The sequence below is a fragment of the Bemisia tabaci genome, chromosome 2 (genome assembly GCF_918797505.1).
Source record: "Bemisia tabaci chromosome 2, PGI_BMITA_v3".
NCBI classification, from domain to species: Eukaryota; Metazoa; Arthropoda; class Insecta; order Hemiptera; family Aleyrodidae; genus Bemisia; species Bemisia tabaci.
Genome location: NC_092794.1, coordinates 69540055 through 69555108, shown reverse-complemented (window position 1 = coordinate 69555108; position 15054 = coordinate 69540055). Strand labels below are relative to the sequence as shown.

General features: G+C 42.0%; 1 protein-coding gene across 5 annotated transcripts in view; it reads left to right on the top strand.

Annotated features, from left to right (window-relative positions):
• LOC109041868 (zinc finger protein basonuclin-2) overlaps nucleotides 1-15054 on the top strand; it is a 293909-nt gene that overhangs the window by 265847 nt on the left and 13008 nt on the right. For all 5 annotated transcript variants that reach the window (XM_019058365.2, XM_019058363.2, XM_019058364.2 and 2 more), the window contains one exon: nucleotides 5288-5523. In XM_019058365.2, coding sequence (XP_018913910.2) covers nucleotides 5288-5523 — 236 coding nt within the window. The remainder of the gene's footprint in view (nucleotides 1-5287; nucleotides 5524-15054) is intronic.

The following is a 15054-nucleotide window of genomic DNA, read 5'->3' as shown; positions in this document are numbered from 1 at the left end:
TATTTTGATTCTTCCGTCTTGCGCCGCGGCCGAACAATGCTAATTGCAGCCGGGCGGGATTCCTGTTTGCAAACAGGCGGGTCCTCGGGTTTTCAAATATTTTGAGAGGCAGGTCGCAGTCGCTCCGGCGCCGAAAGGACCTTTTCATCCTGATTTTCCGGGGACCTTTTGGGATCGGTCCCATTAGCCGTGGAGGGAATTCGTGGGAATTGGAGTGAGGGCCCTCTTTCTCGGCAGAAATCTGGTGTCAGCAGATGTCCTGGGCTCATTCATTAGTGATCTCGGATCGGTGCTTCCAAGACTCGAAAATATGATATTTTTCGGGATGCCTTTGTTGTCATAGACTTGTCCCGGATTAAGTGTCCCAGCCTTGAGTTCATCTGGCATTACCTATGATACTCGAGCGCACACTTATTTTCCTCTTTCTGGAGATTAGTTTGCGTTGAAAAATGTGATTATTCTTGTAAGCTACAGTTAGTATGATCGGCAGAATATATGAAGACATTCTGAGGTAAAATTCGATCAGTTTTTCAGACAAAGCCTCAAACATTTGTCGCGCGCTGCTGCCCTTCTTTATTAATTTTATATTATATCGATTGAAGCACACGGCACGCTATCAACGCATGAAGTAGAACATTTATTTATATTTTATAAGTAAAGATATTAATGTTTCAAAGAGAGGACGCCTAGATGTAAAAAATCTGGAATTTATGAGGATTCCGAACCTTATCATATATAATCTTTATGGACGCTTCGTGATGCGCACATGTATCTTCAATTTTTCCAAAAAGAATGAAAAAAAAATAAAATAAAAAGAAAAGTAAATATTCATAGCTTTTTTATGAGACAATATGAGGTTTCAATAATACTCAGTGACCAGCATAGCTCACGCTTTTCCTCCGATTCATTATACCTAATCTAGCCAAACCTTTGTAACGGATCAACTTCACTCAACACTACTTTAAGGTCCGCGGGATTTTTTTTTCTTTTTTGCGGCGGAAAACAGAGGTCGAAGCTGAGGCCTTTTTTTTTTTTTAACTTTCAGCTTTTATGTTCGCTTTATTTATTTACGAACTTTTCTACCAGTCTCTCGTCGTTGCAGGAGGAGATACTCTCACGATTTTTCCCTCTTCCCTTTCCGCGGGGCTCTTGACCGGAAAGCACGCCTTAATAAGAGCAATTTTGCCAATTTCATGAAACATACTACACTTTTTCCGCGTGAATCATCCGAAAAAAAAGAGCGCAACGACAAAATTGGCGGTACTGTGTAAGCAACCGCCACTACGCACTCCAGTGCTTAGCGCTTTGCGATTCGATATATCAAATAAATGACGTCATCCTATGATAGCTAAAAGAATATCGATTGCTTTACCTCCATGGCAGTTCCCGCCTTTTTTCAATTTGAATAATTCGTCAAAGCGTAAAATTAGACACTTTCTGTCCATCTATACCTATCCTTGTAAGCAGTTTCTTGCACCTCATTTCATGTTTCAGGCTCGTTGAGATCAGAGCACTGGAATACCGAATCGATTCAATACATCGAATTTCGATGCTACATGGAGAGATGCGGGGGGGGGGGGGGGGAAAGATAGCTGTAAAAAAGTTGCCTCTTTGGAGTGGAGCAAAAAATGTGATGTGTTTCTGAACCTTTTTCACTCGTGAAGGGTTTTCGAGGCGGAGGGATTGATGAATATGTAACCGCCTTCCGTTGACTTCGCGGCCTGCAAATCTGCCGCCTGGTTTCGCATCCGGCGCTCAGGGATATGCAACCCTTTGAAATTGAGCTACTGTCGAAAGGACGCAGACTGCACTGCCATGATGAATACCAAGAATATTTATCCAAATGCATATCGTCTCCCACACATTGGACAAGGACTCATGTCGGAAATGCCAAATCCCTACGTGGCCACGGAAAAAAGTGGGGATTATCCCATTAAATTTTGGCACGACCCCAATTTGTTGGATGGCATGAGCATTTCCAATAAGTTAAAGTAGTACCGTACTCAAGTTATGGTAGTGCCGTACTCAAGTTATGGTAATACCGTACTGAAGTTATGGTAGTACCGTACACAAGTGATGGTAGTACCGTACTTAAGTTATGGTACCGCGACTCCAGTTGAAGGGCTTGGAGGACAAGGCGCATAAGTGCAGGTTTCGGAAAATTGAGATATTAATGGTTTCGAGCAAAACTAGTCTTAATGCACACGTCCTGTGAAAAATTCGCTCACATTCACTTTTTACGCATCAAGAAGTCAGTTGGAATTTTCCTTCCGCCACAAGGATCCATGTAATCTCGGGACTTTAAACATGTATTTCTGGAAATAGCAAAAACTGCCCTTATGTTATGCGCTTTGTCCTCCAGGTCCCTCAGTTATAGGGGTAGGCCCGCAAGATTTGGGTTAGTAACCTAATTTATTGGAGTATTACCACAATTAATTGGGGGTACCACCACAATCAATGGGGTACCTACTACTATAATTAATTATTGGCACCGCCCATATATTATCCAACAACCCCTTCCTCTTTTTTTCCGTGGCTCATTAGCAAATAAACTTATGACCCGTCGAGATTTGGATTGTGATTCACGATATTATAAAATCTGATCCCTCGAATTCGCTAACGTTCCATACATTTTCGATATTTTACACAAGTTTCGTCGGCACGCTGTCGACCATATCATGTTAACTTCGATTCACGGTGCGGGGCTCGTTATTTCAATTATAGTAATTAGCCACCCCCTCGCCCACCTTCACTTGAATGCGATGTATTTTGCTCTAAGGCGGTTAATTATTTTAATTAGGCCTTAGACCAAACGTGCGTGCGTTATAATTAGACGCTGCACTGGGCCCGGCCTCCTTCGGACACTCTGGCCGCTAATTGAACCATCATTGCTTCCGGAATTTTTGTCATACGACCGAGAAATTTTGCATGCCTCATTCTTATGATTTTTATGGAACCATATGGATAGAAATCAATCAAAGCATTAATAATTGAGATAGACTTGATAAATTTCGATTGTGAACTAAATATCTGTGATTGTACAGACTTTATAAATTTCCATCGTGAACATATACTTCTATTGAAGACTTGATACATTTTTATCGTGAACATATACTTCTATTGAAGACAAACTTGATACATTTTTATCGTGAAAATATGCTTCTATTGTGATCACATTACATGTGACATTTTGTTCATAAAAAATTACGTGACGCTCCAAGGGGCGCGGAGGGGTCGAGGAGAGCGTCACGAACTCACGATACTTTGTTTTTACGTATTAAAAGGTAAGGGCATATACGTCACCAAAGCGTTACAAGAAAAGAGGAGGGGTCCAAAATGCTGAAAAAGTGCGTTACGTATTTTGCAAACGATGACAGTGTTACTGACACTCTAAATGTCGATTTTACTATTTTTTGTATCAGTATATTGGAAACGATATCACTGTCTAATCTTGGGTGGACCTTTCTCCAACCTGAAAGGGGCGTTCATTTTCCGCTGTAAAGTCGGTACAAGTTGAGCGGTAAAATTACAGCTCATGCGCGCCCCGCCAACCGGATCGCCTGACTCGGGAGGTGCAAGTCAAACACGAGCCGAATTATTTATCCCCGGCTGAAGGGACAGGCAGGCATAAATCGGGCAAATAAACTAATTACGGCCCAGCTCGAGTAAGGCCAAGATCAGGCGAGGGCAATGGCTAAGGAGCAAATCAAAACATAATGGCCGGCGCATACATCCTCAGGTTGCCGAGTTCGCCAAAAATTTCTACGGTCGCTCTTGCACGATAAGGTTATCTCGGTCAAGTTTGACAATCTAAATTCAACCCATGAATGATATACCCGGGTATGTAATTAATAATTCCGTGCAAAATACCGCCGTTTGCTCCTCCTTCAAGAGTCAACAAGACTGAGCCTCGAGCAACCCCCCCCCCTCCCTCCCTCCCAACTCCAAAAGGACCCTAGCCAACGAGGAAGAGACAGGTCGCCAAGAGTGAACTTGTGCATCACAGGGTCGAAGTTCTTGACTTTAAGCAAGGTGATATTTTCTTCAAGACTAAACGCATCTAACTGCATGTACCGTAAAAGGATCTACTAAAATTATCATCTACTAACAACACACGGAAAAATGATTTTGTTGATTTACCAATTTTTTAGATAAAAAAGTTCCCGTCATGTTTCAATGTATATATTTTACGATAAAAAATGCAAAGTTAACCACCCCTGTGGTTAAATTAGCTTTCCGCTATTGTAAAATGGACATTTGAAACATAATTTAATTGTCAAATCAGCAATCCATTTTTTCCATGCATATTACTTGCGTTTGCGAGCACAAAAAGTGCTTTCAAGTAGAAGTATAACAATTAATTTCGACTTCAAGGTATTTGTAGGGACTTTATTTTTAAAAATACAAGTTATTAACTTCCTATCAAAAATAAGATAAAAATTTTGAATGTCAATATTTATACAATTGTTCATAAAATCTAATAGTTAAATTACAATTTGATTTGATTAATTTTAAGGTATAGGTCTCAAAATATTTTGTCCACGAACAAGCCAACTAACGTGAGCTCAGAATACAGGAACTGGCATCGAGTGGTGAGGGATGATCCCATTGTGCGGGGGCGGGGGTGGTTCAATCGGGGGTGGCTCGGGGGGTAGCGACCCGGGTTTGTCGAGGCGGAGCCGGGGGCGAAAGGGTTACATAACTTAATTGAAGGCTCAATTAGCGACTAGGTCGTGGCCGCGGCTGCTCAAGGAGGAAGCAAACTTGCCCGGGATGTTGAGCATGTTCAGGCGGGAGCTTTAATTTGTTTATTCTGGCTCGGTTATCATTCGGACCCTTCGGACCGGCCCCGGTGAAAGCATGGGCCTCGTCCCCTCGAGTCAGAAGTAACCGCAGAATGCAAGGACGCTCAGGTGATGAGTTCAGTCGCGTGTCTTGCTTCGCGATCGATATTCATCTGCCATTTCAACCCATGAAAATGGATCAAATTTGCCGTTTGAACCCATGGAAAAGTATCGATTTTGCCGTTTAAATCCGTGAAAAGGATCGATTTTTCCATTTAAAGCCTTGGAAAGGGTCGGTTTTTCCATTTAAATCCGTGGAAAAGTGTCATTCATAAGAAGATTGACTTTTCTATTTAAACCCATGAAAAAGGATCTATTTTGCCATTTAACCACACGTAAAAGGATTTATTTTGCCATTTAAACGCATGAAAAAGGATCGATTTTCAGGGTGTTTGTCACGTGTCAAGTGAAAATCCTTGACGGAGTTTGTTTGTATGTTGCAGCACTGGACAAGCTGGGATTCCGGCACGTCCTGGGCGGGAGCCCGGTGGAGCCGGTGCAGGCGAACGTGGTGTTCGACATCGCCTCGTTGGTGCTCTACGGGTGCCAGGCCCTCCCGATCCGGCTCAAGATCCTCCTGGATCGCCTCTTCAGCGTCCTCCACCGCGACCAGGTCACCCAAGTCCTCGCCGGCTTCGGATGGTCCCAGGAAGACTACGCTCGCGGCTACATCCTCCAGGTGAGCATCACTCCAACATCCAGTATTCTGCCGTAGTATTGTACGGCATTGTGCAATTGTACTAGAGACTGCATGTAGTTCGTAGGAATTTTCCCGGGTTTTTTTGAACAACATTAACCAACACAAAACAAGAACGAAACAACAGAGCAAGATCGGGGAACTTCAAACGTATCTATTTCTGAAATCGTGCGCGACAAAAATGACGGGTCAGCTTTTCTCTCTCTATTGTTGTTGAGTTTCGGAGGGAAATAAAAAACAGGCGCACGAAGGTCTGGAAACTACGGTGACCTTCGCCCCGCCTTTACGACTAATGAGCAACGGCGATTTTTCGCGGCACGCGACACTCTTTCTTTGATGATGTTCGCCGCCGTTTTCCGAAACTCAGCGTATCAGGGGTCACAAACCGTTTCGAGGTCTGTCACGAGCCGTTTCGGCGTAGCTTTCGGACGGCAGGCTTACCTAACCGCCTCGGGTCGGTTGCCACGCAAATGAGTACCGTGAGCGCCTAAGTCCGAGACTTCGATGACGAAAAAACGACTTTGACACCGCAGCGGTGCGGCGCGTTGACGCGTCATCAGCGATATCAGCGCCAACCAAGTGATTTAATTGGAGGCTCGGTGACCAGACCGCTTTTGAAGTTCACCCGAGAGGTCACTCGCTGTTGCCTCGATGAAATAAATAACTTTACAAAACAAAGACACAAAAACCGCCTTTAACTAGTTTTCGCTGAGGTTTTTCAAAGAGGCAAAGTTATATTTTAAAGAATTAACTGACGTCGATGGTTGCAGGATTTTGTAAAATTCAGTTTGGTGAAATGTGAAATTAGGGGTCTTCCATAAAAAAACGCAACGCTCTAGGAAGAAGGGGGTTGAGGAGAGCGTTACGCCAGTTTAGGTTCGCGTGTTGAAGGATAAGAGCACACAGTCTCCGGGTGGAAAAATCCGAAATTTAGCGTTATGTTCTGTGAACAGTCCCTTGTAATCATTGAAAGTGCTTAATATTAAATAAAACGTAATACAATAAAGTCTTGGCACTCAAAGGTTCAGCAAACAGAGTCACAATCTAGTCATTCGTAGGAAGGAAACGTGTTTAGAAGAGTGTCACAGAAGTCGTGTGTTTTTTTTTTCTTTTTCTTTTTTTTTCTCAAAGCTCATATGAAGATGCATCATACTTTTACCGCACACATTTTGCCAATAGTTAAATGCACTGGAAAAAAACACATTGGATCTAGAGTCCAGACTCTTGAAAACATTGACAAGAAAAAATACTCTTGATTCAATCGGATTTTTGCTTGAATCAAAACGAAATCCGTTTAAATTGAAAGGCTTGGTACTTGATTTAAGCTAGATTCTGATTGAATCAAGAGTACTTTTTCTTGTCGATGTTTTTAAGAGTCTTGACTCTAGATATAATGTGTTTTTTTTCCAGTGTGCGTCATCTCCCGCCAAAATTAACGCGGAGCCCCTCACCGCGCGTTGGTATTCAATTATTCATTTTCGAAATTTAGACTTATTTTTGGGCGTTACAGTTGCTTTTTCAAGGAGCATCAGTATAATTTAATCAAATGAACTTATGGATATTTTAGTATAGAAACATGGCACTGTTGCTCTATTGATAAAGGCCGCCGCTGTAATCAGGGTCGCGCTAAAATGACCCATCAGCCCGTTATCTCAAGTCCCCTGCCATGCCTCAAAAGTTGCTATTCTTCACAATCACCCTCTCCGAGCCCCCTCATCACCCCCCTTGTACACCCTCTAGGCTTCGTCCTCCCACTACCCCCTTTCTCATCCACTCTCTATATATTATGTAGCTCTTCAAACCTATATTTATGTACAGCCTGTAATGCGAGTGAATTCCGTCTCTCTCTCTCTCTCTCATCCCTCTCTCCCTCTCTGTTGGCAATTTCTCAATCTCGTCGGATCGGCGCATTGACCACGCTCACACACAGCTCTGAGAACCCCGGCGGCGGCGCGACAAGCTTATCGGGACAGCTTATCAGTGAAAAAGTTTTTCTCCGTCGGGCGAGGACCGCAACGGCAAAGGTTTGTCATTTTTCGTTGCCGGGAGAAAACTGCACACACTCAAATGCGCCGACACTCAAGATTGCGCAAAGGTTGCATCTCGGTGTTTAATTGCACTTTTCCGTTGTCGCGGCTGGCGCAAGGTCACCTGTTGACCCGCTTTTCTCGCCTCCCCGATGTAGACGTAACACCCAGTCATGATACTCGGATTTTTTCGTACTGAAATAACAGTCTTGCTTTCATTTCTTTTCTTGGCGATAATTAATAGATGATGAGCGGCAGAGCGCATCGTGTTCGACACATCAAACAGGCGAGATTGTGTCGATATCGATCGGTTCAACGCGTGAACATAGCCTCGAAAGTCAATTTAGAAATCTAAGGGAATGGGCCTTTTGTGATAGATTTTCTATTTTGCTGAGTACCTAGGGGCAATAAAAAGTGAAATCGTTAGGAATTTTCTCATTTCCAGCTTTTCTAACTTAAATCCAAAAAATTATGTTTTGAGGTTTTGTTCTATTGTTCTGAACCGAACGATACATCGAGTCACTATCAAATACGATCCATGAGCACAAGACAGTAACCAAAATTTTGTGTTTTTGTGGGAAGTAAGACACGAAGTAACGCAGACTGTTTGTTAATTTGTTTTGTGTTCCGTGTCAAATCATCGCTCTCATGACGTAAGAACGTATCTCGATTTCCGCATGAGCCCCAGAAATCACTGATTTTTATGTCAAACCCAGCTCACTTGAAAATTACGCCCTTGCGCCCGAGGGGCGATGAAATCGACCAAATATTTTGGTTGAAAAGACCAAATCTTTGGGTTGAAGTGACAAAATCTTTGTGTTGAAAATCTGTAACCTCGTTAAGCCCGTATCAGACGATCAAACTAGAGGCTTCAAAGAGGTTCATCGATGCCTTTCCTGGCCCTCTCATTGGCCAGCGGTTTAAGTCTGAGCAATCGATGAGTCTCTTTGAAACCTCTACTTCGATCGTCTGATACGGGCTTTACAAATTAAGCGCCAGCCACCAAGATCGAATCTGAATCGCATCGGCGGTAATCCAATGCGCTAGCCACTCGTAAGTCGCAACCTCTGATTGTGAAATCAGGGAGGAAAAAACAAGAGTACAGACAGTCCGTAGTATAGGACACCCTCTTCATGCCCCGATACCTACGGTTTAGGTCGATTTAACACATAGTTGTGTTAAGCAACAAATCCATTTAGGTTGATCTGCCACAAAAAAGGTACCACAGAGTAACACTAGACACGCAGAAATCACGGTGACGGTGAAAGCTGTGTCGGCGTGACTAATAGTAGAATTTCTTTCCCTTCCTCAGTGATTTTTCAATCAAAATCACTGTGTTTTTACTCTCGACGATTGAGCCCACAGCCTCGAAAACGAACATCACACACCGGACCTCATCGTAGAACGGCGTGATTCTAACACAGTCGAAAATTAACTCGAATTTCGGCGTAGCAGGTTGATCAGTGATGAAACCCGCGCGAGCACTGGTTGCATGATCGTCCGTTATTAGCGCTCCGAATCACGGAAAACATTTGTCCCGTGTTTTTTTTTTCTTCTTTTTTTCGAGAAAAACGCATCCGAATGAAATCCCGCGGCTACGAGGCACTGTGACGGCTCCCAATTGGGGAGGATATAATTACCCTCCTACTCCCTCCCTCCCTCCTCCGAGTGCAGTCACACGCTGACGTTTAGTATCCAAGTCGAGTCGTAAGCCTTAATTTCGGGCTGTTAAAAACCAAAACCATTTTTCCAGCGCGGTTAAGGAGCGAGCAATCAAGCGCATTATCCGGCCACAGTGCTGCCATCTCGATCGAAACTGCGAAACCGGGAGGTCGCGCTTGGTTGAGGTGAACCTTCCTGTTGAAACAATTTGGTTCGTGTGTTTTATGAATTATTTTTGCACTTGCCGCTGTAATTTCGATCGCTAGTTTATTTTTAAACGGGACATTTAATAGTGATGCATTATCTAAAAATCGATTTCGAAAATAATGAAAGATTATGTCCAAAGGTGAAAATTTTTCAAAATTTAAGAACTGTGCTCCAACTCCTTGTAGTACAAAGATGCTGAAGGTTCGGAAAAAAAAATTAAATCAATTTTAGGAAAATGAAACAAAATTGAGCTCGTAGAGCTGGAATGAAGTGCAACAGGCAATTATTTGGTTTCCGTGGACCGCAGTACTGAAAGTTCAACAGGGCGAGTTTATAAATCGATGATTAAGAGACGAGAACGACTTTTGCCAATCGAAAAGATTTTTCGTTGTACAAGACATTAATTGGATCGCATTTTGCAAAAAGGAACCAGGAACATTGTAATGTTGCTAAGATTGTGGAACTTCTTTTGCCTTGGAAGAACGACCTGATTATCCATAACAGTTTCTATTTTACTCGCTAAAAACTGTAAATTTAGGACACAAATCTTTTAAATCTAATATTTTTTTATAATTTTAGTAAAATAATCGCGAAGGATGAAGTTGCACAATCGTAGCATCATCGGAATGCCTCTGGTTCAACTTTGCATAATGCAATCATCACTCCCTAAAATTTTGCGTTCTTTTTTAGGCTGTTTCAACTTGCCCCACGCCCACGATGGCAAACCGCGACTTGATGTCCAATAATTTCCTAGTCTCTCGTTACGCAACCGCGCCAATATCGACTTCGTGTCAATTCACCGCGGGGTAAAAGGTTATAACGCGATAATACTTTCTTTTCTCTTTTTCTCCCTCTCCTTCTTATTCTTTTTTTTTTTCGAGTTATTGCGTGACAAATCCGGCACCGCGACGACGGTGAGACAGAAGCCGAACGGCGATAATAAACACTCGGAAACCTTTTACCCTTGCACCTGTAATTAATAGCACCAAACGACGAGCGTCTCAACTGCCGTGAGTGCCGTGTATGGAACGCCGTTTGTACGAAAACCTATTTTCAGGGGGAGAAGTGATTTTTCTTGGGGGAAGAGCAATTTTCGTCGGGGGAGAAACACTTTTTCAGGGGTGGAGAAACTTTTTTAGGGGTGGAGACACTTTTTCTATGGGTGGAGAAGGAATTTCAGGGAGGCGTGAGAATTCTGTGCTCCACTCTCCCGATGAAAATCTTTCCGTCCCTGATCGTGAATATATCGAATATCTGGAGGAGAAATGAAAAAAAAATCCTTCCCTCCGCCGTGCGTTCGATATCGCGACTGCTCGGTGCGGAGAAGGATCTTGCTGCGCCGCGACTGCTTTCGATATATCGATTGAGCGCGGTGGAGAAACGTTTCTACGCGTGGATCCACTTTTTTTCGCGGCGATCCACTTTTTCGTGGGGAGGAGCCGATCGCGACTGCTCGGCGCACAATGGTCCACAGACTGGATTTAACGGATCTTTATTCGAAAATGCAATGCACCGTTTTGAAAGTTGAAGGAGCTAATCATTTTAGGGTCGCGGATTTTATTGTACATCTTAGTGAGTGAAACAAAATATTAACATCCTGACCGAGAAACTTGACTTTAATTGTGATTTCTGACCCTTTTAGGACTAAAGGTCTAAGGATAGCGAGGCTTTGTCAGAGGCAAGTAGAGGTCAAACTCGGGTTCGATGACTCTAAAGACATCAGAGCAGACCTAAAGAGGATCTCGGAAAATATCTAAAACTCCTCAGAACAGGAAAATCGTCGCAACAGTACGAAAAAAGCTGGTTCTCCGAGGAAAATCGACTTTGCCGGGAAAAACAGGTGTGATAGTGAAAATCAAAGGTCATCAAGTCAAAATACATAAGAATCGATGTATCGCACATCGAAAACATTTTTACAATATATTTTTAATAGACTTTGGGGTCGCAAAAGGTTTTACAAGAAAGGCTCGGAAGAATTAGCGTTATCGCAGTGCTGGAGAGTGATAAACAAAACCGAGGTCATATTCGGATTTAGCAGCAGCTTAAAATACATAAGAACAACTCTACCGTGGGTCCAGGAAAATGTACCAAAATGAATTGCAGGCATCACAAAAAGACGTCAAATTTCCTCATTTTCCCGGGCAAAAGTCGCTTTTTCGGAAAAGTGAAAGATGAAAGGAAAAAACGAAGGTCATTTTTGGACTCAGCGGCTCAAAATATATGAGAGTAGTATAATTTCGTACATGAGAAAAATTTTACCTACATGATGCGGGGGTCAACAGTCGCAAAAACACCAAAAATGCCCATTTTCTGCCCAAGATTGAAGGGCGATGCACAAAAACGGAGGTCATATTCGAATTCAGCGCCTAAAAATACATTCAAATCACCTGATCACGACCGGGAGACTTTTTTTTTAAAAAACAATTGTTTATATATGTTCTTTATTGTGGGTCATTCCACGTCAAGTGTACCAGGCTCGGAACCCGACCCCCTCCGATTTGGCTGAAAATTGGTATACGGGGTCTTTACATAATTATAAGAAACTAATTTGAAGGGTTTTCCCATCTGACGCCCCGTTCGCGAGATATCGACCCCCAAAGATGGGGTGAATTTTAGCGATATTCAAAAACGCCCGTTTTAGCGATTCTCATTTTCTCGACTTCCCTCTCTTTGACTCTCCATAGCGAGACTCTGTATCAATCCATCATACTTTGAAAGAGTGTTTCTAGACCAGTTTTTCATGTAGATTCTGAATATGCCATCGAAATTTAGCTAAAAATTATTCTAATGGCCGTAATTTAGGGTTTTTTAAAATTTACGATTTTTTCGCCATTCAATGTTCAAACTGAAAACTCGAAAAAACTGTCTCTCAGATTTTCGATTTTTTATTTTTTACTTCAAGCTTAGGATGTATACTTTCGGATCATATACTTTTTTCAATGGAACTCGGACGGTTAAGGGCCTAAAAAAATTCAAATAGGCCAAAAAAGGTCAAAAATGGTAAAAAAAGACGAATTTTTACATGTAAATCCAAATCTTTCGATAGTAAACTCTTCAATTATCGATATTTTTTCCCTTTCTACCCTCTAATATGTATAAAATCAGACTAGCAACGCTTCCCATACATTCACCGATCGATTAACGGCCTGAGGGAAACCGGAAACCGACCAAATATCCTCGAAATTTACGCAAAAAGGCGATTTTTCACATCGTAACCGATGCATACCATGGATTGTAACTGCAATTTCTAATTTTCTCTACCTATTTCAACCTTAAGGTATATACTTTCGAGTAATAAACACTTACTAACGTGCATCGATGGGGCACGGGTCTAAACGGAAATTAAAACCGGCCGGAAATGCTCAAAAATGACGGCGAAAAACGATTTATTACACGGGAACCGATGCATCTCCTGAATAGTCACTGAAGTTTTAATTTTTTCTCTTTACTTCAACCTTATGGTGTAATCTTTCGAGTACTTAACACTAATAAAAGTGCATCGATGTGTTACGGAGCTAAACGGAAATGGAAACCGGCCGAAAATGCTCAAAAAGGCGGGGTTTCCCACGGTAATCCGAGCATCTCATGAATAGTCACTGCAGTTTTAATTTTTTTTCTCTTCTTCGAACTCAAGGTGTACTTTTGAAAAGCTTACATTACACATTATCCATTTATTGGTAAAATATCTAAAAAAAAAATCGAATTAGAAATAAACCGAAAATTCAAAAAAAAAAAAAAAAAAAAAAAAAAAAAAAAAAAAAAAAGGCGATAAATGAAGTTGATTTGAATCGATGATATGATTTAAAGGAGCCGATGCTTGCATCATAAAAATCGCCGATTATAAACTTGACGGTGGAAAAATATGATGCACTTCATCGATCTTTTGGAGGACCTTTCTAAAGGTAAAGGCAGCCTGACACTCCTTTAGATTGATATAATCCACTCCGTAGATTGATATTTCACTTCCTCTAATCTTTTCTCTCTTGAGCTATAAGAAAGAGAAGGTGACTCAGAGTAACTGCCCCAGGGGTCGGCCTCTTCGTTCTCTTTTGATTGAGCTCAGTGGTCAAGTACGGCCTCCAGTGATGCGGTCAGGTCAAGTCAAGACCTTTTGTTCCTCTTTCTTTTCTGAAACTCTGGTTTTTATGGTTTTACTAGCCGTTCTGGACTTGCTTTGCGCGTCCGTCACGGCCAGCCAAGGGGCTGCGCCCCCTTGACCCCCGAGCACTCGCTACGCGAGTGACATTCGGCTCGCTCCGCGAGCTATTTTTCTCATGATTGGGCATTTGAGCACTAAGATGTATACATTTTGGAGACTCTGGAGGCAAAGATGATTTCGTCACAGAACCTTGTTGCCGGAGCGTGCCATCGTTTGCACATGAATAGATGTGTGGAGATGAAGCGATGATGGGGATCGATCATTTCTTCACAAACGCGTTTGATTGGGACGTCATCCCATCGGGTGGCGGAAAAAGACAATCCATGCATCTCCTTCCGCGATTTGACTTGCTGAAGTAGCAAAAGTTCATCTTTACCTCTTAAGAAGATTATCGGTGGCGTAGGGGTCTAAAAACTGCTCAACGATACTATAGTTCGAGTTCCTTTTTTCTTATACTTTCATCGCATATAAATTTCTCTGATGTTTTTGTTTTATTCTCTCTGATTGCATATTAGTAATCATATCCTCATTTCATTTCCTCTCCCTTCCCTTTTTCCCTCTCTGTAGCATCTGTGTCCATTTACAATTATTATTTTAAAATAGCTTTCCCCTGGTATACAATTGATGCTTCAAACGGAATCAATTGTTTTAATGACATTTCCGGCTAAATCATGGGTTTTCCCAGGAAGGCAGCCTCTCGTCCCCCCCGGACTCTACTGTTGCCAGATAAGTTGTTTTTTTTTTAAACACTTTTCCCAATTCAAATCCATGTAAAATATTCACATTTATCGCACAATCTGGCAACCTCTCGAGTGAAAAAGTAAAAAAAGGTAGAATCGCTGAAAGTCTGAATACTTCGAAGTTTATATTAATTATGGTTTTGTTCCTTGCTCTATTTCATTTGTATCCTCGCTTTTTCTTTGGTTTAAATCCGCTGTTAAAATTTGGGATTCTGAGTTTTCCAGCAAATAAATTATACGGGTGTACGGAAAGGCAGCGTGATGTCTCACCCTTTTTCAAATTTTAGCATTTACTTTTTTGCAATATTTATTGTCAATATTAATGAACGATATTTTCTACCTGCCCGTAAATCAGGTCCAAGTCAAACCTCCAGTTCTTATTCGAACTATCTTCCTCATTTTATTGTAACTATTGCTGGAATTCTCAGTCAAGTCGAAGTCTAAGGCACACTTGGTCCCTCATTGGACATCGTCCGCCGACGGATTCCCCTCAACCTCCTCCACGTGAGAAAAAAAAAAAGTTAGGGCTAGCCGTTCTTCATCGCCTCTATTCAGAAGCCGTAGGGGTGTAATTCTTAGCTAGTTATCTTGGCTTCTAACTTTTTTGAAACGAGTGTCGGGCTGCCTTTACCTTTAGAAAGGTCCTCCAAAAGATCGATGAAGTGCATCATATTTTTCCACCGTCAAGTTTATAATCGCAGTATCGTTGAGCAGTTTT